Below are 22,446 nucleotides of genomic sequence, written 5' to 3'. Positions count from 1 at the left end.
TACAGTATCTTCTTACTTATAGCTTTTTCCATCACGAGTGTCTGTTTTCTACCCCCAAATACTAGCTGTATCAGTCTACTCCTTCCCACTTTAATAAACGGGCTTCTAACTCCTATGCTACAAGAAGCACCAACAGCAGAAGGGCGTCTCTGGGGGGCAGAGACGGAGGCATAAATACACAAATCATGAAAATCCAAAAAACAACTAAGAAAACTATACAAAATCACTACCAAGTACAGAAGACGTGCTTTAAATACATTTACTGAATCTCAGAGGGAAGCTCTCATCCAAACAGGGATTCCCCTTTATTATCTGACATGTGGTATCCTAGGTGAAGAAATTATTTAATTCCATGGTACATGCTATGGTGTGAAAATCTGGATTGAAACATTATAGATTTCTGTTATGATTTCTGTAAGCATTAGGATACAAAAACCTAAAATCTGCATGAATTTTTCCCACCTACAGAAGAAAAGAGCTCTCTCAAGTCAGCCCCTATAGCATTTATGTCTCATAGCATTTATGTTATCTTAGGGTAAAGGCCTGGTTCTGAAGGGCACATACCATTCCCAGGAGGTAAAAAGCATTTCAAATTAAGAAGCTACAAGTTTTCTTCAATTACAGAATATGAGAAAGAAATCCAGTAATCACTGAGGGCTGTGAAAACGTGGATGTTTTATGTACCATGACTTTCAAGGCCAAGACTTGTCTTGTGAACCAGGAACATTCATGTGGGAGCGTATGCTAGCCTGTGCGGTTTGTGTCACTGTGAACCGATGTGGGCTTGGGCTGCTCTGTCAGAGAAGTGGAGGTAACTCAGACAGTATCAACCAAGACCGGCATTAAAATAATAATAATCATTAGGGATCTGCCTAAGCATGAATGATGTCCAGACCTCTAACAACAGCAATGCAAAGAAAAAAAATCCACCTTAAACAATTGGTAAACTGGTTCTGAATCCTGGATCAAAAGGCAAGTTATGCTGTGACCCTGGTTACCAAGAACATGGCCCAGAGTCCAGCAGCAATGACAGTACCTTGGTGCTTAAAAAGACCGACTCTCAAGATAGTCTGCATTGTGTAAGACGCTCAGGTGATGCGCATTCGCATTAACCTGGAGAGGCACTCTTCTAGAATCCATGGTCCAGGGAACTTATTAAAGAGACAAATTTCTGGGTTCTACCTACAACCCCTGAAGTGGAATGTCTGGGAGTAAGGCCCAGGTAGGTGTTTCTGTTTTAGCAGGTCCACAAGGTGATCTCCATGCACGCTAAGGTTTGAGGACAAGGGGCCCAGAAACCTGTTACTCTGTGGATCTTTACGCAGGACTAAGATACGGAGTCCCTTCCAATAATCCTTTGACCCTCTACAGCCTGCCCCTGGCCATCTAACTGCTAATGAATCCGGACTGGGGAGGTGGGGGGAGGAAACAAATCAATGCACTTTTCTTCCCAGTCAGATTTATGGTAAAGGTTTTGGAGGGGGCTATATAATTAGAGTGAGATATTTAGGATTATCAATGGATTACAGTACTCCTTGAAACCCATTTCCGCCATTACCATGGTTAATTAGGAATGGTCATAAAAACATTCCTCTAGAAAGGTTATTAAAAAGCATAATGTAATGTTGTCATGTGCAATAGAGAATGACACATATCATGACTCAAACAATAAAGACTGTTTATTCCCTGTGAGTCTGAGCGATGCAAAGCATGCCCACGCACACGTACTTTTAGAATGCCACAGGTCACTCTGCTACTTCCATGGCTTCTCAGGCTTTGCAACTTACAACTGTTCCTTCATTCCATGCAGCTTGGCAGTTAGGACAGGCATGACCAGAAGTCAGAAAATTATTTTAGTCATTTTCTACTCTAATCAACTTGTACCTTAATCTTTAAGAATGGTATTTTAAAGACTATACTTTCAGGGGTTGTTTCTATAGTTCGTTACTAGAGAGGTTTCTCTGACCGTGAAGAGCACCCGAAACCACGAGGAGGAGGCGCAGTGTTCCCTCCGGAGCGTGAAGCTGGCTTTTGGGGCTGCTTTTGCAACTGCCAATAACTATTGATGATCCTCTTCCTTTGGAAGAGTAAGAGGGAGAGAACACAGTCTGAGTGTGTTCTCTAAAAAAAAAATGGTATTTTAGATTCTAAACTAAAAAGAAATAATATTGTAGTAAGTATGTAAAGTACCAATTGGGTCCTGGAAAAATCAGGGGGGACACTTTGTAAAGTGTATGATAGTCTAATCACTATGCTGTACACCTGAAACTAACATAAAATAATACTGACTGTAAACTAATTAAAATATTTTTTAAAAAATTAAAAAATAAATGACGTCCAATGGGGGGGGAGGAAAAGTTCACAAGGAAAGGGGATGTAAAATTGGAAGACCAGAAACTGCTCTATATTTTTATTTGGATAATCTAAAAGATAGAGTCCAATTTCCTGAAACAAGATATGATCTATCTTAAAGATGCCTACAAGCCAAAAGAACACTGCTCACACAAATAACTATGTAATTTTAGCATTCTCACAAAAGCTATAAATGTTCTACCTCAAGGTAAACATTCTAATTAGCCTGCAAAGTGGTTTTTCTGAACACCACCAGCATCTGCTCACTCACCACCACATTCCCACACGGTAAAAACGCGACAAACGCAACGTAAGGACAGAAGTAGCTGGTCCTGTAAAGCTTGACTGAGACAAGTACCAGGCAGAAGCCACAGAGGCAAAAAGAAAAAGGAAAAAAAAATTGTCCTTGGAAGTGTGCACTTCTGCAGAACAATTAACTTAATTAACCAGACACCATGAATATTCATAAGGCCGTTAATGTCTCCCACATCTAAACAGATAAATGTGATGTAATGACTTCCTAGTCAAGCATATCTAAAATCCTCACGAAGACTGCACCTACACTTTGGTTCTATGCCCGAAATATCATAGAAATTAACAGTCCCATAGCAATATTTTATTTTCCTCAAATTAATTGGAAAGCATGAATTTATTTATGCGAACTATAGGAATATATGGTTTGCAGGATCGCTATGTGGATTAGGCCTTGTTTTACAACAACTGGATTGGTTTTTAAAAATTTTTATGTCCTCTCAGGCTTTTTTCTCCATCCTCTCCCCCAACCCACACCCTGCACGCATACCCTTTAATCTGAGTCTCTCTGTATAGTTCCTTAGCACCAGTTCCCATAGCAACAAACACCACTGCTAATGGCCAGCAGTTCAAATATAGGCTTCTCCACATCTGATCCATTTGAATCTGACCATAATTCAGCAGCTTAGTCTGCTGGCTCAGTGCAGTAATTTACTAAAGACTATCCCTCTGGGTGTCTCTCTCCAGGAGGCAAATGGCTTCAAAGGCAAACTGTCTTCTATGTTCAGCTTAGAAACTTCCTGCCTAGCTCTTGTTCTCACTAGTAGGCACAGAGCCCTCCTGTTAAATACAGCCTGCACATGACTCCCTCCTCCTGTTTGATGGAATCCGTAAGCTGGAGCTCCTAGACAGCAACCAGAGTTCTGGCAACAGGCTGTATCTTCTAAACAATAGGTATTTAGTTGGCATTTCTACATATCCACCCTATATAGAAAATGTTTTCAAAATCAGAGATACACTAAAGTGCATAAAACTTGATGCTGCTCCTTTATAAAATCTAAGTTGCATATTAACAAGATAAGCATAGCCACCAGTTTTTCCAGCTAACAATTCACTTTATGTCAAAAGCGTACCTGTGGGGACACCCATCTTGCCACTTTTAATGCTCAGGAGTTCACACACGACCTCAGGAGCAATGAAGAAAGACGGTGATCCAAGTGCAACCACTGTGCACAGAGGAAATGCTGACACAGTTCCACCGTTACAGACAGAGTTACTAAAATGGCACAAAATGACCTTTTTGGTCAATGTGGCTGGCCCGAAATGCATCTTCTATTTTTCCTTTCAGAGTTCAGGTTATCTTGTTCTCTTCTACTTCAAGACCACCACAGGCTTTTCTCTATATGTCTCACAGTTATCAGGGTGTACCCGAATATCCTTGTAAATTCTCGTTTGTGTGACAGACTTTATACTCTAAAGGAACATCTGTCCATCTTTTGTTCTTTGTCAACACTAAGTATACTGAAATTGACACTAAATGAATGTGATTATTAAATAAATAAAACACTGACTTTTTTCAATCATGTGCATCATTTTCGTAGGAAATGATAGCTCTGCTTTTCTTTAGAGATAAGGTCTGATTTTTATTTTTAATGAAAAGAAATAATCACTGTCCTTTACTATTGTTTGTTTAAAGAGTAATTTTAAATTGAGAAGTGACCCATAGAGCATCATAAACTTGCAAAAGACGTTTTCCTCCCTTCTGGAGGCCTGTGCGCTCCAGCCGTTGTCCCTGCCTCTGACCCCCGAGTTCTCCTGCTCCCTTCCCCTAATCACCAGTCTTCCCGGAACAGGTGCCCAGCAGGCTGCTCCCCACCCTGAGCCTCCCATTGTCCTCCACTGTTTATCAGGCCCCACTCAGACGCCTTCCAGTGGAATCCAGGAGCCACCACAGTGTGGGGCTTGTTTGACATTCTTGTCACCCGACAAAGGGGCCATTTGCTATTCCTCAGCACTCCTGGGTTTTGCCTTGGTATTTATTACTTTTGCAGGCAAAAATGAAACAAAACAAAAGAAAAACAAAAACAAAAAAACTCATTCTCCCTCTTTTCAGGCCAGATCCTATCGACCCATTTTCAGGCTTCATTCAACTGTTACTTACTCTATCACACTGTCTTTACATTCACTCACTTAATTAAACTTAATGATGGGGTGTTCACTGTGTCACACTGTATCCTAATTGCTGAGGAGACAGCAGTCAGAATAAATCCCTTGGTGTTTTCAGGGTTATCTGCTTATACTTGAACTACAGGGATTACCACATTTCTGCCTCATATGAATTATAAACCATTTGAGCAGAATGGCCCTGTTTTAAAATTCCATTATCTGGGACTACGTGATCATCAGACCTTTATATGGAAAGGTAGAACAACAATAATCCCATTTACTGATCTGTTCACTACGTATAAGACCCTCTGCACGTACCACCTAATTCAGCACTATGAAAGTCTTGTAACTAACTAGGTGATCGCTACATGGGTTTTCTCCCTTTCACGGATTAGGAAAATGAGGCTCAAAGAAATTAAATAAAGTGTCCAAGTCTCACACTTGCTAGTAGAGATGCCACACTAGGTCTTTCAGGCTCAGTCTATGCATTTAATTTAACTCTGTTACACTGCCTAGGCTAGGATGCAAAACAGGGAGGACAGAAGGAGAGGCTCCATTCGGCACATCCCTGGCCATTCCCTTGCCTGCTGGTATGACGCCGAGGGGGAGCTGTGCCCGGACAGGAGTCAGGATGCTGTCTGCTTCCATGCCCACGTTCTTCTGGGCTCTGAGAAGTAAAGCATGGGCTACTTCACTGGCAGAGCCATCTCCCCCAACACAGACAACACTAGAAAACAAGAAATTAGGTAAAACAATGCAAAACTTCAAAATAACTGATAATAATTCACGAGAGCTAGACTTCAAATTATTAATCTCATATATTCTACTTTTTAAAGAGTTTGTTTGTTTGTTTGTTTATAGAGAGGGGAAGGGAAGGAGAAAGAGAGGGAAACATCAGTTTGTGGTTGCCTCTTGTGCTCCCCCTACTGGTGACCTGGCCTGCAACCCAGGCATGTGCCCTGACTAGGGATCAAACCAGTGACCCTTTGGCCTGCAGGCCAGCACTCAATTCACTGAGCCACACCAGCCAAGGCAAATCTCATATTTTCTGTGTATGTGATTACTACACACCTTCAAACATTTTAGCATGCGTCAGTGGATAAGAAGGCACTAGCTCTACACAGTTTACTCCACGAATATAATACCTGGATGATTTTAAGTGGGTGAAGAGGTATTGGAACACTGGAAGATGTGAATTTATATATGACCTGCCTTTTGCTCTATTACTATCTAAAAACATAACATTTTTATTTTGTTTATGTTAATAGTGAGGTGCAATTCATCTCACTGATGCAAACAAAAAGTCATAAAATCCTGCTAATTTTCAATATAGCCTTGAAAAGACAGCAATAAAAGTCATGTAAAATACGAGGCTCTAACTTTAGAGACTGCTAATTATCATCAGCATATGTGTGTAGTAATAACAAACCTGATTTGGTTTTCATCTCCTGGACATCACTGCTATTTGGCGATCTACAACCAATGTTACTACCCTCTGACCCTAGTTGGTACTGCTAATCTTTTTTAAGATTTCATGATAAGTAGACAATAGGGGTGTGGAACTGAGACTCCATGAAAGCAGTATATAAGATATCGGTCACTTGTTTCATAATTATTTGTATTTAAAGGATTCAAAAGAACCTTAGGTGAGTAGCAAAATCACCTCAACTTTCACAAAAGGAAGATTTTATTATTGAAAGCAGGTGTCACAACTCAAGGTGGACAGGGATGGAGCCAGAATGGAAGAGTCTGTTCAGTCTAAGGGGAGAGGCACTTCTCAGTCCCCGCCCACTCACGTCCTGTGGGAGGAGGGCCTCCAGGACCGCATCTTCTGTCGTTTTTCTAGGGAAGCCACAGATTCTGGTTTCAGGTCAGATCTCCTAATCTGTAAATACTAGCGTTCTATGTATTGAAAAACTCTATATGCAAAAAAACCCACAAAAACCCACCTGTGGGCCATAATCAGCAGGGGTTACTGGCTTCCTAGGCTCCAGAAGTTTGTGAATCCAGAGGCTACGGGGACTTTTTCCATCACCTCCCTCCACCTTACTCTCAGCCTGACAGCCCCTGCACCTGCCTGAGGTTTAGCCCCACGGCTGGGTGTAGCCTGGGCGATCTGGGTCCACTCCAGATAGAAGAGGCTCCAGGATATACAATATGACCCAGGCCATTTGTGGCTTGGGTATTATTGTATTTCTGTATTTCTGATTCCATGGATTCACATTGTGGCCACTGATTCAGCAAATAGTGATTTATATCTACTGAAGGCCAATTTCAAGTCAGATGATACATTGGCTCTTTTCTATTAAATTCTCAGAATTCTGAAAAGCAGGCATTAGACTCATCTTTATAAATGGGAAAGCCAAGGTTTGATTTGATTCTTATTTGTATGATTTTAAAGATCTTTGTGATAAAATTTTCAAAAATTCTATAAACTTAATTACAACGTCTAGACCCAAGCTTTCTACTTGCTGAGGGTGCGTGTGACCCAAAAGGAGCATGTAAAGTCATCACACAAAGCACCTAACTTAGTACCAAAGACCTTGACTCTTCCATGTACCATGGCAACAGCTGATCTCTGGAATTCTGCATCCAGTTACAGCACCATGTACCTACTAATGCATGGCTAGAATTAGTAGAGATGGCCTTTCTGTGAATAGGCTCTGCTACAAAAACATTTGAAATGTTATGATAACAACATGCTATGATAAGTATTTTGAAACTATAACAAATGATAATTACAACAATAAAGTAACCTTTAGTGAACAACTACTATTTTGTACAGGGCACTGTTCTCAGCACTCACCATACATTAACTCATTTATTTTGAACATTTACTGTATGCAATAGACATACATTTACATTCAAGTTACAGGTTAGGAAACTAAGACACTGAAAGATTGAGTAACTATTCCTACATCGTACCACCGTAAGTTACAGAATGAGGATTTGAAACGACAATTTGGTCTTGGAGACTGCATTCTGATTCAAAATATTATTTTCCTTTCCTATATGTAAAAACTTAATGAATACAGCCTTATGAGAGCTTTACTATTTTGAAAATCAGTTTACCAGTATAACTTATATGGAGTTAAACGACTTAGGAAGGTATACATTTATTTATGTTGATTATTACTAGATCATTAGGATCATCTCCAGATGTAGTTACTCGACTGAGGGAGTGCACTTAATACAAACGTATCACAAGTCTGGGTACTACAAGAAAAGGGGGGAAATATGAACCTTTTATAAGGAGCTATGTTAACTACACTTAAAGGTTACCCTAAAACATAAACCTTAGAGTAACTAATATTTTCCATGTGACATGTCTTATGTTTTTAGAATAAGTATATTTCTTCTTTACATGGCCCCAAGTAGAATGATTCTGTCTAGAAAAATACAACTGGAGGCTAGTATCTTTTTTCTCTTTATAAAAAGTAAAAAGAAAAATTCTAAATGGATGTTTGTGTATTTCACTATCAACAAATACCATCTTTGTCACGTTTAATATGTTGCTGACTTTTTCATTTAAACTTTTTCAGAAAAGAGATAGTTTGCTCTCAGTGATACAGATAGTGATACATGGTCAATATGATAAAATGTTAATGATAGCCAAATAATGTCTAAATTATAGTGGGTCTAGTTAATGGTGAAATTAACAGAAGAAAAAATGCATAATTCAATAAATTCAAATCAAAAACACCATGATACGAAATAGAAAAATATCAGTATACTTATAATTGTGTAAGAGCTATAGATTGGCTTAAGCATATTCACACTTAAACAGTCAACTGTTATTGCTTCAAGTCTTTTCTTAGCCTTTACAAAACTTCCTGCTCATTCCCAGTATAAATAGAGGCCAACATAGACACTGACAGTTCCTAAAATTGTAGCAATGGGTCTGAGTACTGGCCAAACACACGAGTTGCACACCAGCTGTCATGAGTGCTGACACACTGTTCCTGTTGGCTTTAGAAAGATATCATGATGTGTCTTCATGGGAGCATGGGACTCAGGAATCTTAGCAAATAATATTTCTTAAACAGTACTTACCACATCATTTTTATTTTTGCTTTGCTGAATAATATACGTAGAATCTTTCTATGATCTTAACCTTTCTGTATCTAAAAACCTTTAGGTGATTTTCTAACCACTCCCTACCAATATCTCCTCTAGAGTCAGGCAGAGATGCTTCAAGCTCATTCCTGAAGGAATGATAGCCCCCCTTTCATCAAAATCCCATAGAATATTGAGGTTACCTTATCCCATCCTTGAGTTTTTTATATATGTTCTTCAAAAAGTGCGTCTATATAGATAGCCCTGGCTTGGTTGCTCAGTTGCTTGGAGCATCGTCCCATACAATCAAAAGTTGAGGGTTCAATTCCCATTCAGGGAATATACCTAGGTTTCAGGTTTGATCCCATCAGGGTGTGTACAGGAGGCAACCAATTGATATTTCTCTCTCACAACTGTGTTTGTTTGTGTGTGTGTGTGTGTGTGTGTGTGTGTCTCCCCCTTTCTCAATTCACAGTAAACATCCTCAGGTGAGGATTTAAAACAAGTCTCCTACATAACCTTTTTTTGAACAGGTTCAGGAATAGGAAAATTGGGAATGTAGAATATTTCCATTTTCAAATAGTTCCACTTGTTAGAAACTTGTTCTTTAGAAGTACCTAAAGAAACCATTTCCATTGTTCTCATATACCTATGTAATTCTAAGCAGTGTGAATTAAAATTACCATTTTATTAAGACCCAAATCACCATACCAGTTCCTAATGAAAAAGCTGAACCTAAGGCAATAAATGATCTCTTTAAAGGTTCTTAGAAGATAGATAACTTTCAATAAAAATTTTACATTATAATAAGTCATAAATAGATCAGTATCATAGAGTTCAGAGCAGTTAATTACTGGAATCAATTCATATAATGGTTAGGCCAAATTATTTGCTTTAAAAAGTGTGGGTATTAACTGTAGGACCTCTATATGTGTTTAGAGCACACTGCAAAATACCAACACCTGTCATGTGAAATAAACAAGGACTAAGTCGATTCAGGTAAAGAAGAAAATACCGTACCACACTTGAGCAACAATGGTCCTTCGTCACTCCGCAAAGTTCTTCCAGGTCCTCACGAAGTATAATTACCAATGGAACTTATTTATAGATGCTACATTTAGCAGGACACTCCATAACGCTGAAAGGCAAAGCCAGGTCTAATACCTATGCTATCTGTTATTATTCATATAATCGTGTTTTGAAGCAACAGCTTTATTTGAAATGCAGCCACACTTACATATACTCAGAGGCTGTGTTCCAGGACTATGCAGCATATTAAGGTTATGTAGTTAGTGGGCATGATTCCCCCGATTACCTTTCTTAGACTATACACTTGCAAGATAATTTCCTCAATATAGCTTATTAATTAGTATCTCTACCTCTAAGTATGAATCCCCTCTCATAGTCTCATCCTCAATATTTATATAATACTGTTATCAAGACTTACTCCTCTGTATTAAATTACTTTTTGAAAAATAATTTATGTACCAAACATTTTTACCCACTATTCTTTTTTCTCACCTTTTTTCAAAAGGTTGTTTTGAAAAACAACCTTTCTAATGTTGCATTCTGATCAGGTTGCTTCACTCCCTTAACAGACTAATGGTTCTCTGAGAGGAGTAAATTCTTTCGCTTTGGTTGAACAACCCAACTGCCCTTCCTGATATTATTACTCTTTTGTCCCTTGCACATTACCATGTGACACAAATTATTCACATATTTGCCAAAATATGAAATGCTTTCAAAACTCTGAAATGCCCACCTCTGCAAAAAAAATATTCCCCAAAAGAATGTTTTTGTCTTATACACCAATCTTCCATTTTAACAAACTAATTCACCTAATTTTCAAAAAAACAGCTATTAAAGTCACTTGTGTTGTTTCTAATGTTTGCATTTCAGTGAACAATTTCTACACACTCCAGCAGTGTATTGCAAGCGACAATTTCCAGTGCCTACTGTGAATGACACACTTATTGGGTAGCCACAAAATTAGAGAAGATAATTAAAATTAATGCCTTGTGTTAATTCTGAAAATAATATATGTGTTTTTATAAAATATTTACCCTCAATCAATCACAATCAAATAACTGGTGGGTCGCTATTAACACTCTCAATAGATTTGCAAGAGGGGATCAATGCTTTTCTACCTACTCGCAGGGATCAAGCCAAGGCCCCAGGACGATAGATGCAATGCATGCACATTAGGTAAGTATAGGCTGGTACACTGTAGTTTCCCAGGGCTTATCATTAAATTTCTCCTTCTGCTTTCCTATGCCTGATCTTGAGAAGTAGATGATTGTCATTAATTGATTATCATTCATTGTTATTACACAGATATGAAAGAAATAGAGCCTAATTACATACATCACAAATACTTAAAATTTTAAGTCCCAAATATATAGCTAAAAACTAGTGAAAACATTTAATAACATTAAGCTCCATGACAAATATAGATTAATAATATTAACCTACCCATCAAATTCCTGTAGTTCGCACTCCTTTAGCAGTGACAGAGCATGCCCTTCATATTCTGTTACTATTTGAAAAAATAAATAAAAACACAAAAAGTGAAAGTTTTAAACAATGAATGATCTATACTTTTTAACTTGGTCTGGCAAAATAATATGAAAAACATATGGTCAGGTCATAAGACAACATTTATTCTTGAATATTTACATTTTAATCATGAGAAAGAGGATTAAGTGTTACTTGCCTGATGTGTTTTTATAGCCTTATGTAAAAGAGGGTCATATACTCGTTCCAACTACATAAGTCATTTGGGGATATCCCACACAGAACAGGTGGGTAATTTATCTTGGTGCCTCTCCATTTAGTGTTCCCCAAATAAGATACATTTCTTTAAAAATCAGAAGCCTAAGAGCAAGAGTATTTTGAAAATAAGGCATATTGGCTGGCATCAAGCAGGCAATGTTAAATCACTTTGGCAACCTTACATGAATAAATTAGTTGAAAGGTTAGTGTAAGATTTACATACTAGAAGAACGCGTATCTGGAACTGCTAGACTACGAGGAGGAGGAGGAGGAGTTGGATGTGAAAATATGAAGCAAAGCCAACACCAGTGACAACAGACCCAACGCCGAGGAGGGTGGCACAGGCCCACCAGAGCTGGATCCTCGGAGGAAACGAATCTGTCACTCCCTATCGCTGTCTCTACAGTTATGATGCCCTGTGCAGTATTGTAAATGCCAGGGAAGACAGGGTAAACTGGCACACTGCAGATGGCACCAAGCATCCCAACCACATTTCGCATTTTCTAGGGCAGCCCTGCCAGAAGAGACAGCCCAGCTGTATCCACCCATCAAAGATTTCTGCTGCCTGACATGACATTGCAGATGGATTTTTTGTGTAAGAATGTGCATCATTATATGCAAGATTACATTAATCTTTCATGCCTGTCTGTCCCTGGTGCCAGCATGGTTCGAGCTTTTCCTGCAATGTTTTTAGATATTGTTAAAAATTATTAGTCTTGGTGTCTAAAAGAATCACTCTGTATCCAGCAGCATTTCTTTATAATTCTCCCATAGCTTATTCAAATGTGTTATATTGACATGAATAAAACCTCTCTATGTGATAGTCCACTCAAAAGAAGGCGATAAGCTTGGAAGTTTAAGTTATCGTAAATGATTTCATATTGATCATTTATTCATAACCACAGTCAGTAGTTGCAACCTTAAATGCGAAATAATAAAATATGTACATACACACATTAAAAATAATTAAGAATATTATGAAGAAATAGTTATGCTGAGAATCAGCTTATCAAGCCTTGCTTTTATACTAAAGCTTACTTCGGAAAAGCTTTTCAAACCCAAGCTACATTTTAAAGGTGCAAAATTAGCTTCAAAATTATGTCATGGCTGAATGCCCTTTTAGGTACAATATGAAATAATACTTCATTTTTCCCTTTATCTTGCAGGTGGAATGTGATTATACACTGACGGAAATTACTCAAGAAGAATAATTTTTAAGTGACATTGTATATAAGTTAAATAAAATCACACAGCTGGAAGAAAGAGACAGAAAAGATGAAACAAGACTGATCACAATATATTAGGACAAAATGAATAAAGTCTTTGACCTCAGGGCATTTTGGAGAAAGACAATGTACACTAATTTTTAAACATACAATATTAAGTAGTAATAGGTGATTATAAAGAAAAATAATGTAGGGGGAAATGAGAGAGTAATCTGGACTACTATTTAGATATAGTGGGAGTCAAAATACATATTTAGATGGGATATTGTGAGCTCTGGAATCGGAAAACGCGAGATCCAAATCATGCTACTCCAAATGAACATAAAGAGTGGACCACGGGGCAAACGCGCTTCCACAAAGTTTCTGGCCTCCTCTTTCATCTGTCCCTTTCCAATGAGGCTCATACCCTATACCCCTTCCACACAGGAAATTCACAGGCTGTTATTTCCCCGTCTTCAAACATGGTTTTCACTGCTGGGATGCCCCATCCTTACCTTCAGTTCAAATATTACTTCCCCAGGTTGACAAAGGTGGAAGAGAGTAATGTCTTGAGGTTGATATTGAATGTTGATGAGAAAATGGGCTGAAGCAAAATCAAGCAATTTCATTTGGATTTAAGGACACCTTTTTTGGTCTGGTGATAAAACTATATAATCGGATTGAATGCTGAGATGTTATTTTCTTTCCTGTCTTGTAGGTGCTTGAAACTTAGTAAACTAGAAAAGGAATCCATCATTTTCACATTTAAATACATTTTTTCTCAACTATATTGTTCCATTTGTGCTCCACAATGCACTCCCTATTGCCCAAGACAGGAAAATGACTTCTTCCTAGATTATGCCCTCCTTCACTCTCCACAACCACTGCACGGTCAAGGTCAGTCGCTTCTGGCTTTAATTATGCTGCAGCACCCCAACATTCCCCAAGCCAATGCCCTATATATAGTCACCACCCTCTTTAATGTGTAGATGGCAACAGCCTCCTCTCCCGGCTCTCTGCAACCTTTATCCCACTCTAGCTGGAATGACCTTTCTCAAATGTATACTTAATCATATTACTTCCCAACATAAACTCCATTCATGACTCTCACTGTCCCCAGGGATAAAGTTCTAACTTCCTAACTGGCATCTGATTATTACAAATGGGATTGGTCATTTACATCCACAATTATTTAAAGGATAATGAGAACTCTTCACCTAGGATTTTCTCTCGTTAGCTGGCTATGATGCAAGAATATCTACTACCCAGAATTTTAATCAGAAGCAGGTAAAATAGAAGTGAGTAAATGCCTCAGCCTGCTAACATCTTTTGTGACTCAGTTTTCTTAATATTGCCTCGCTTTCTACTGGGTGGTATAAGGAGTAACAGGAGGCATCTTCAAAGAAGAGAAGGTTTCAGTCAGAAATACAAAGAATCAAAGGGAAAAAATTCAAAGAGGAGAGTCAGTAAGAGTTAGACGCAAGGAGGGAGAAAGAAGAAAGTGACAATAAACTTCACTTTCTTGACAATTCTGCCCAGGGCCAGACAGGAAGTAAAAATTATCTGGTGACAAACTGGGCACTCCCATGGGCCCTGAGCTGGCAAAGATCAAAGCTGCATTTGGAGAAGTATCTTTGACCATAGTAATGACAATGAGCATGACACAAGTTAGCAGTCCTTTGTTAACACAAAGATTGACTGAAGGAGAGAGAATTGCCTGTCTCGAACAAGGGAGATGAAGGATAGTTTCTCTATCTGTTTTCAAATATCTCAATGACTCTTATACAGAAGATGGGACGCATATACACTCATAATATACACTCATATCCATGTAAAACTGGATATTAAACTAAAACAAAGTGAAATAAAAACAACGGGGTTTCAGCACAGGCACAGTGAAGGGAGTAAGTGTATTTGTATGAATGAGATGAGCTGTTTAAAAGAAATTCATAGAAAAAGTTAAATGAATATATCTAGCTATAGTTTTTCAAATCCTGCCTCATTTGTATAGCACTATCTTCTAATGAATTAATCACTGTATAGAATGTATTATGTAATTCAAATTCCATTTGGACTCGGCAATGTCCACAAGATACACTAAAACAGTAATAATCACACTGGACATGCAGAAAGTATATGCTCTTTCTGTTTTACTCTTGAAGATAATTATTCTTTCAAATGAAGTGCCAATTGAACCTGACCATTACCCAACTTTATGAAACTGAAATGCACAGCATTATGACATTTCCACAGCACTTCATAATATAAAGGGCAGCTTCAAATATATGACTTTATTCAAAGTACAAAACTATAGCCTGTAAATACGCAGGAGGATTCTAAAACTTTTCAAGTATCCATGTGTTTGTTCAGTCTTTCTCACAAAATACAAAACATTTTTATATAAATATTTAGCCAATATCTATCCTGAAATGCTCCTATAAGTAAATGATGCAATTTCATAATTTTGCCTGTAGGAGGAGTGTTAGGCAACTGATAATGAGGTGTTCTGCACAAATAGGCAGACTCTAAATTTGCTTCATGTAATATTCTAATTTTATTTTACATCAAACTAAACAACATGCAATAACATTAACAAATTTAGGGGAGAGAAAGCCCTTGAACATCCCATTTGTCTCTCCAATACAACCTTTTAAAGAAGGAAACCACATTCCCATCATTATCTCTGCCTCACGTCAGACTTCTGTACCAGTTTCTATTCCTTGCATCTGTCTCTCTTCCTGTCTGCTTCCTGTTCTTCTGGCAGAACCCTTTCTGCTAAACCAGATTGCAACACTATGATAAAAAGTTTATACCAGCTCCAGATCAATGTCTGATGACCAGACTTCTGAGTGTAGCATAAAGATCCATCCATCATCTGGCCGCAGACTTCCTCCAGTGTACGCTGCTGGGAGCCTTTCCAGAAGCCCATCTGCCCACTTTACCTCCCTACTAGAACCCGGATTCAGCTCGGTATTCTCAGCCTTCAGGAAAATGAGGTACCACCTTCAGCCTATGGGAAGGTTATGGATAGTCAAGAGAGTGATTGCTCCCGGTTGGGCATACACACTCTATGTCAAACTAAAAGGAAGAAATTAGAATCCTTGTTCAAGATTAAAGCATGGTGGATCTCTCACATACATATTTATTCAAATACATATTGTGAGATTTATTCAAATTTCACCCTACTACATTTGAATAAAGAAAAATCCAATCCACAAGCAACCATTTTATGATGATGGAACAGACCCGATCAAAGGGGAAGTCAAAACTGAGAGGTAGAGGGAAAGAACACCCAGGATATATCGTGGGTCCAACACACACACAGCCTGCTGGTACGTGCCGGCTGGCTTGCCTTCCTTCCCTCACTTTCCTTTCACTGCCTCTGCTCCGAGAACCGTTACTTGCCTCCTCTGACACTCGAGAGCTGCCCAGTTCAAATACTTTGAGTCTTCTGATAAAAATCAATATCACCCTTTCAGACTCCATAGCTCTTTTATGTCATCCCCATTATATTTACTTTAAATCTCTATTTGACTCTCTAATAAACTACAGGTCACTCAAAAGCAGGCAATGTAGCTTATTCACCTTGCATTCTGCATAGTGTTTAACACAAACCAGTCAACAGGAGCTTCTTGAACTGAATAATATACACTCATATCCATGTAAAACTGGATATTAAACTAAAACAAAGTGAAACAAAAACAACGTAATTGAGTTTGCCAGTAAGTTTACTCCACTTCTAATTGTCTCATCCTAACATGAATTTCAAACTTGCCTTTTGGCCAGTCTTTGAACACCTTCGTGGGAAGGAATGATAGATCTGAATGGTTTCTTTTTCTTACAAATCACCTAAACCAAGAGCCACAAAGATGAAAGCTTAACTCCTACACTACCATTTTATTTTAATTCAGAAATTCCTTTGTGTTTTTTATGGTAGTTTCTCTTGAACTTCCCCTGTCGTAGATAGATGCCTTTTCTCTTATTTTTAGAAACTTCCTTCTACCCCAGTTCATAAAGTCATGGGGTGCGGGCTTCACTAACCTTAGGAACATTGTGAGACCCCTTCCCTGCTGCTGAGCAAAGCCAGGGGCTCTGGGCCCCGTCTCCAGGAATTTGTACCTGAGATTGGAAATCCCACACACACTCTGGTCTTGTCTCCTGAGTGGGCTCATTACTCAGTGCTCTTCATAAATTAAAACATGCTATAAATGCTATGTAGCAAAGCTACATAGAGAAAGAACCAGAAAAATTGAGGTGTGATTACCAATAGCATGCACCCTCCTTCTCAGTCCACCCTCCCTGTGGGAAAAATAGTCTTGTCTCAAAAAAAAAAAGATATTTGATCACCATATTCAAAAGTTGAAGATTATTTTACTAACTTTCTTCTTATTAACTTCAGAAATAGCAACCTTCTATTTTCCTGGGTACTAACCTAAGCACCTGTCTCATTTGAGACAATGGATCTAAGCTTCTGCCCTCTCTAAATTCACCTAAAACTAGCAGTTCAGTGCTTAGTTTGACCTAACCAGCAGGGGTCAGAGTCAGAACAAAAACCACCTAATGAAGGATTCCATGGAAAGGCATCAAACACGTACGTGAGCAAAAATCAACTGCTTGCCAAACTACCCAAATAACGTGTCAACAGCAAACATGTCAATGAAAATGTCGAAAAATGTATCACTCCCTTTAAAGTGATACTTAATAATTTTACAAGTCTGGCAAATGTTTTAAAGAGAAAATACTAATATTCTAAACAAAATATCACAAAAAGAAAAAAGCAATTAAATTTATAATCCTGAAGCTGGCTGCGGTACAGGTTATAGAAACACTTAGAAGATCATTAGGTATTTCTGTAGTGTCTTAAATTTAGATTAAGAACAAATTCAGGTTATTTTGCTTCCTTAAGCATACTTTTTTCACATGGCAAAATTATATTCTGAAAAATAACTTACTTGTTACATCCGTCTTTATTCCTGCAATCTTCAACAGGGGTTCAACCTTCTCATAATAGACGTGGGTGGCTTCTCTTTTGTGGCTTTGGGGATTAAGGAGTATTTTTAATGACGTTGGTCTGTTTGAAAAACCTAGAGGCAAGCATGAAGGCAAAGTGAGAGTTTCTGCCAGCATTTTTTAATTCCCTTTAAAACCACATACTAAGTCCAATTAGAATGTTATATGGCTATTTAAATAGTGTTTGTATTCTTTATTTGAAATTCTTATGAGTTTTCCTAAAAATGGCATTAGATTTAAACATTTATATTTCCTACTAATAAAACAGAAGTATCCCTCTTAACATAAATTATGAGTTATAACAAAGCATTTAATTTATGAAGGAAGATGTGAATGAAATAAACTTTGTGAATATTAGGCAATGTTTTTATATATTTACCAAATCACAAATCATACATCAAATGTTCCTTTAGCATTTGTTTCTGGGGAGAAAAGCAGAGGGCTATAACGAATAGAAAAGTCTATTTCCTTTCCTTGGATAAATGTGCTCATAACTGGAACAGGGCATTCTGGTGACCTCAAGGCTACCCAGGCCTGACCTGTGGGGTGGAGGAGAGAGCATGCAGCCCCGGGTCAGGGCCAGGAGCTGGAGCAATGCATGCTGGGAGCTAAATAGAGATCTTAGGTCGAAGTTCAAGCCTGACAAGGGGCCAGGGGAAAAGGACTCTTCCCCAGGGAACTGGGATAGCAACCCCTCTCAGCAGGGATTTGATGATAGTGCCGCCCCACAGTTGGGGCTGAGATTTGATACTACAATTTTCTGGGCTCACAAGATGTTTATCCCTCAGAACCCAGTTGGAGCAGGTGCAAGCAAATCTTCTGTTGTTAGGAAGGGGCAGAAGGGGCAGAGGAGCCAAAAGAAAGCTGATGACCACTTCCGGGTAAGTTGCTGTCACAAGGCCAGGAGTCGAGGTTAAAAAAGCAGTTACTAATGTCCATTTTTAATAAAGCTATTACTAAAGTCAAATGAAAAATGTTCACTACACCAAAAGTCAGCACTTCAAGTACAGAAAAATTTTCATTTCCCATCTTATTTGACATAATTAAATCTTTCAATAGTGCATACCGTTTTGAATTCGGGGAGAGTTGGGATGAGGAAGTAACAAAATCTTACTGAACTCCTTACCTGCTCTGTAATTGCCCCTGGGGGTCCCTTTTATGGTAAGAGGCCTCTGTCAGTCTCCTAATCACCCAGGCTCAAAGCCTCAAAGCCATGAGCAATTCCTTCCTTCTTTTTCAACACGAACATTCAAACGAGTGCCCAGGTTCAGGGCACGGTAACTACTTCCTTCCATTCCTCCGGCCCCTCCTGGCTGTCACCCTCTGGCTAGTGTTCCCCATGCCGCTAGCACAGGAACTGTGGTGTCCTCTTTCCATCCCAGCTCGGACCAGCCCTGTGTTGTTCAAAAGGTGCCACAGCTCACCACTGCCTGCAGAGCAAGCCCAAATCCTCAAAATGACAGTCAGCATCCTCCCTATACGAACTCCTACCCATCGTCTCTCCTCCTCTCACACATGTGGAGAAGCACTTATTGAGCATTTGTGCTGAATGCTGGGAGGAGAGGCAAAGCAATTATGATTCATGCTTTAAAGGAAGAAGACCTAGCCACCAATAGAAGCAGCACAAGACAGAATGGACTTGTTAACAGAGTCACACAGCCATAGGGGCATGTGAGAGCAGGGCGGTTAATTCCTACTAAGGACCTGGAAAAGGCTTCCTGGAGAATGGGACTATTCGATGTGGGTCTTGGCTCACACTGTTTTCACTACTTAAAATTCCCTCCTTCCTCACAGCTCACCCTCTTTCTTTGACTGTTGTCTTTCTCAAGCCATATCCCAAAAGCAACCAATTCCTATCAGCTCTCCCTTTAAAATATAACTGGAATCTAACTTTTTAAAAAAATCATCATATCTGATTCAGAATCACACATTGCATTTAGTTGTCATCACTTTAACCATCTTTAATCTGGAATAGGTGCTCAGCTTCCCTTTGTCTTTATCCCTTAGCAAAAGAGCAGGGGTGGGACACGGCAGGGAATTCTAAGCAGTGCAGCCCGCGCAGCACATGCACGCAGTTAAGTGAGTGCAAAACAGTTTCACTCCATTTCAGCTTCTGCGCCGTGCCTTGGACCCACGTATTTGCCAAATGCCAGGTATTCCAGGCCTTCCTTTATTCAGAAGGTTTTTCCTTTCCACTCCACCTTATCACCATTTCTCTAAAAGTTCTACCACTTTTTCCAAGCTCACTTCAAATACCACTTTCTCACTGAAGCCCTTCCCAATCACCAACAGAATTCACCTCTCTGGCTACTCACTCCCACTTTTCGCCATGTGCCTCTATTAACTATTTTTAATAACACATATACAAAACATTCTGATGAAATATCCACTATCTCATCTCCAGACTCCCACTGGCCAAACCTGGACAATGCAAAATGGAATTAAGACAGTAATATATCATACTAAGAAGAGAAGGGAAAATGCTGTCTTATAGTAGTATGACAACTAATAAATATGGGAGAACTTACAGAGTTAGAATATAATTGTTTTCAACCACCAAAATAACAATGATTCAGACAAGAATCAGCAATGGATACTAAAACCATCAGTGACAGCCAGTTGGGGAGCAAAATATCTACTTATTCTTAAACCCTGTCCCTCTTTATTGTTCTCATTACAGAGGGTAAAAATGTCCCCACTTACAGGGAGGAAAGCTAATAGACATCGCCTTGGTTGAGTGGCCAAAATTAACAGCGCCCTTAATGGTACACACAGATACATATGCCTGATGATACGCAACACACAGCCCCGAGAACACAGTACCATTTCTGCGGTATGCCTCCCCAAAATGCATACTGTGGACTTAACATGATAAAACACTCAGACAAACACAAACTGAGGAGCATTCTTCAAATAAAACTGCCTTAAACTCCTTTCAAAAAAAATGCCGAAGCTATGAAAGACAAAGGGAAGCAGAGCACCTATTCCAGATTTGAGAAGGTTAAAATGATGACAACTAAATGCAATATGTGATTCTGAATCAGGCATGACAATTTTTTTTTAAAAAAGTTAGATTCCAGATAGATTTTAAAGGGAGAGCTGATAGGAATTGTTTGCTTTTAGGATTTGGCTTGAGAAAGAAGAGTCAAAGAGGAGTCAAATGTGTGGCTGGATGAAGGGAAGTGGGGCCATAAGAGGGGCGAGGACTAGTGAAAAAGGGGTAGAGTCTGTAAATTGTGGTCTCAGTGAGGCTGAGGGATTTCAGAAGTTGGGAGAGGAGAGTAAGTGGGCTGGGAAGACAGAGAGCATGGAGGGTAAGATGACTGACACTGAGAATGAGTTACAGCTAATCATAACAAGATTTGATGAGCTTCCTCATTCATCAGAATTAAGGGCTTATTAAATGCAGATTTCTGGGTCCCGGTCCCAGTGTTTTGGACTCAGTAGTCTGGGGTGCAGTCTGAGAGTTCACCTTTATAACAAGTTCCCAGGTGATGTGCACAATATTGGTCTGGGGCCCCCACTTAGAGAACCACTGGATCAAGAAATATGATCATGGGAGGAGGTGGGTCAAGTGAAGTGCAGTCCAAGGTTATTGAAGAAGAAGACATCAAAAACTGAGAGAACTTCTACCAAACACACACAATTATGACTGCAGTAGTGCTGAAAGGACTGATATAAGATAGGAACTAAGTCTTCAGAACTGGGAGAAGAACACAGTAGTTTGCACAGGACTGAACAAGTAGCGGAGCTGGTGGTGTCTGACGGGTTGAGCTTCAATGCTAAGGACTTTTGAGACAACAGACTGAGAAAATGGTCCCAGAATAGCAGTGAGCTGAAAGGAAGACCTCGGAACACTGACAATGTCTCTAGAACCAGTTGTATGGAATCTATGGATTCTGGGAGACCAAGAAAATAGCCACCACCTAGGAGGACTGTCCACCTGACAATCCAATGTCTCTTTCACAAGTCAATGTCAAAATAAAGATGAAGAATGGAATGGTTTAGCTTAAATGCATTTGATTCAAGGAATAATCCTTGATTGGACACTTGATTGGTACAAATCAGCTATAAAAGGCATTTTGGAAAACATGGGAATAATTTCAAAATGGGCCAGGTATTAGGTGATAATAAGTAACTATTATCCATAATGATATTTGAATATTTGTAAAGTGTTTTTTTAAACATACATACTGAACTATTTCTGGGAGAAATGTCATGATGTCTAAAATTTACTATAAAACACAATGACAAAATAAGATGTTTGAAGCAGATACAGAAAAACATTAAGAACTGTAGAATCTAGGTGGTAGAAATATAGGTACCCATTATAATATTTTCATATGTTTTTTCATAATATACTGAAAAATATCTTGTTATCATCCTTGACTTTTCCTCTCAACATAGCCCATATCCACTAAGTCAATAAACCTAGCCAGTTCTGCCTTCAGAACAAATCCAAATCTGACCTCTTCACACCACCGCCCCTGCTCCTACCTGGCTCTAAGTCACTGTCTCATTTGGATTACACCCGCCGTCCCTTAACCGGCTTCCTGCTTCCATCCTCTCTTCCATTCAGTCTGTTCTCCACCTGGCAGTCAGGTTGTATCATGTCACTCTTCCGCTTAAAATG

General features: G+C 39.0%; 1 protein-coding gene and 1 non-coding gene across 2 annotated transcripts in view; one reads left to right on the top strand and one right to left on the bottom strand.

Annotated features, from left to right (window-relative positions):
• Positions 1-22,446, bottom strand: part of CERKL (CERK like autophagy regulator) — a 104,005-nt gene that overhangs the window by 14,771 nt on the left and 66,788 nt on the right. Inside the window, exons 3-5 of the mRNA XM_037044346.1 lie at positions 17,756-17,887; positions 11,299-11,362; positions 5,355-5,497 (exon numbers count right to left, since the gene is read on the bottom strand). Coding sequence (XP_036900241.1) covers positions 5,355-5,497; positions 11,299-11,362; positions 17,756-17,887 — 339 coding nt within the window. The remainder of the gene's footprint in view (positions 1-5,354; positions 5,498-11,298; positions 11,363-17,755; positions 17,888-22,446) is intronic.
• Positions 1,910-2,118, top strand: LOC118986093 (small nucleolar RNA U3). Its single transcript, XR_005066307.1, has one exon. It is a non-coding gene; the product is annotated as a small nucleolar RNA U3 (small nucleolar RNA).

This window comes from Sturnira hondurensis, unplaced genomic scaffold, assembly GCF_014824575.4.
Source record: "Sturnira hondurensis isolate 20B ecotype Veracruz unplaced genomic scaffold, ASM1482457v3 Scaffold0004136, whole genome shotgun sequence".
Taxonomy (NCBI): Eukaryota; Metazoa; Chordata; class Mammalia; order Chiroptera; family Phyllostomidae; genus Sturnira; species Sturnira hondurensis.
The sequence above is the reverse complement of the archived record's forward strand: the minus strand, read 5'-3'. Positions and strand labels throughout refer to the sequence as shown.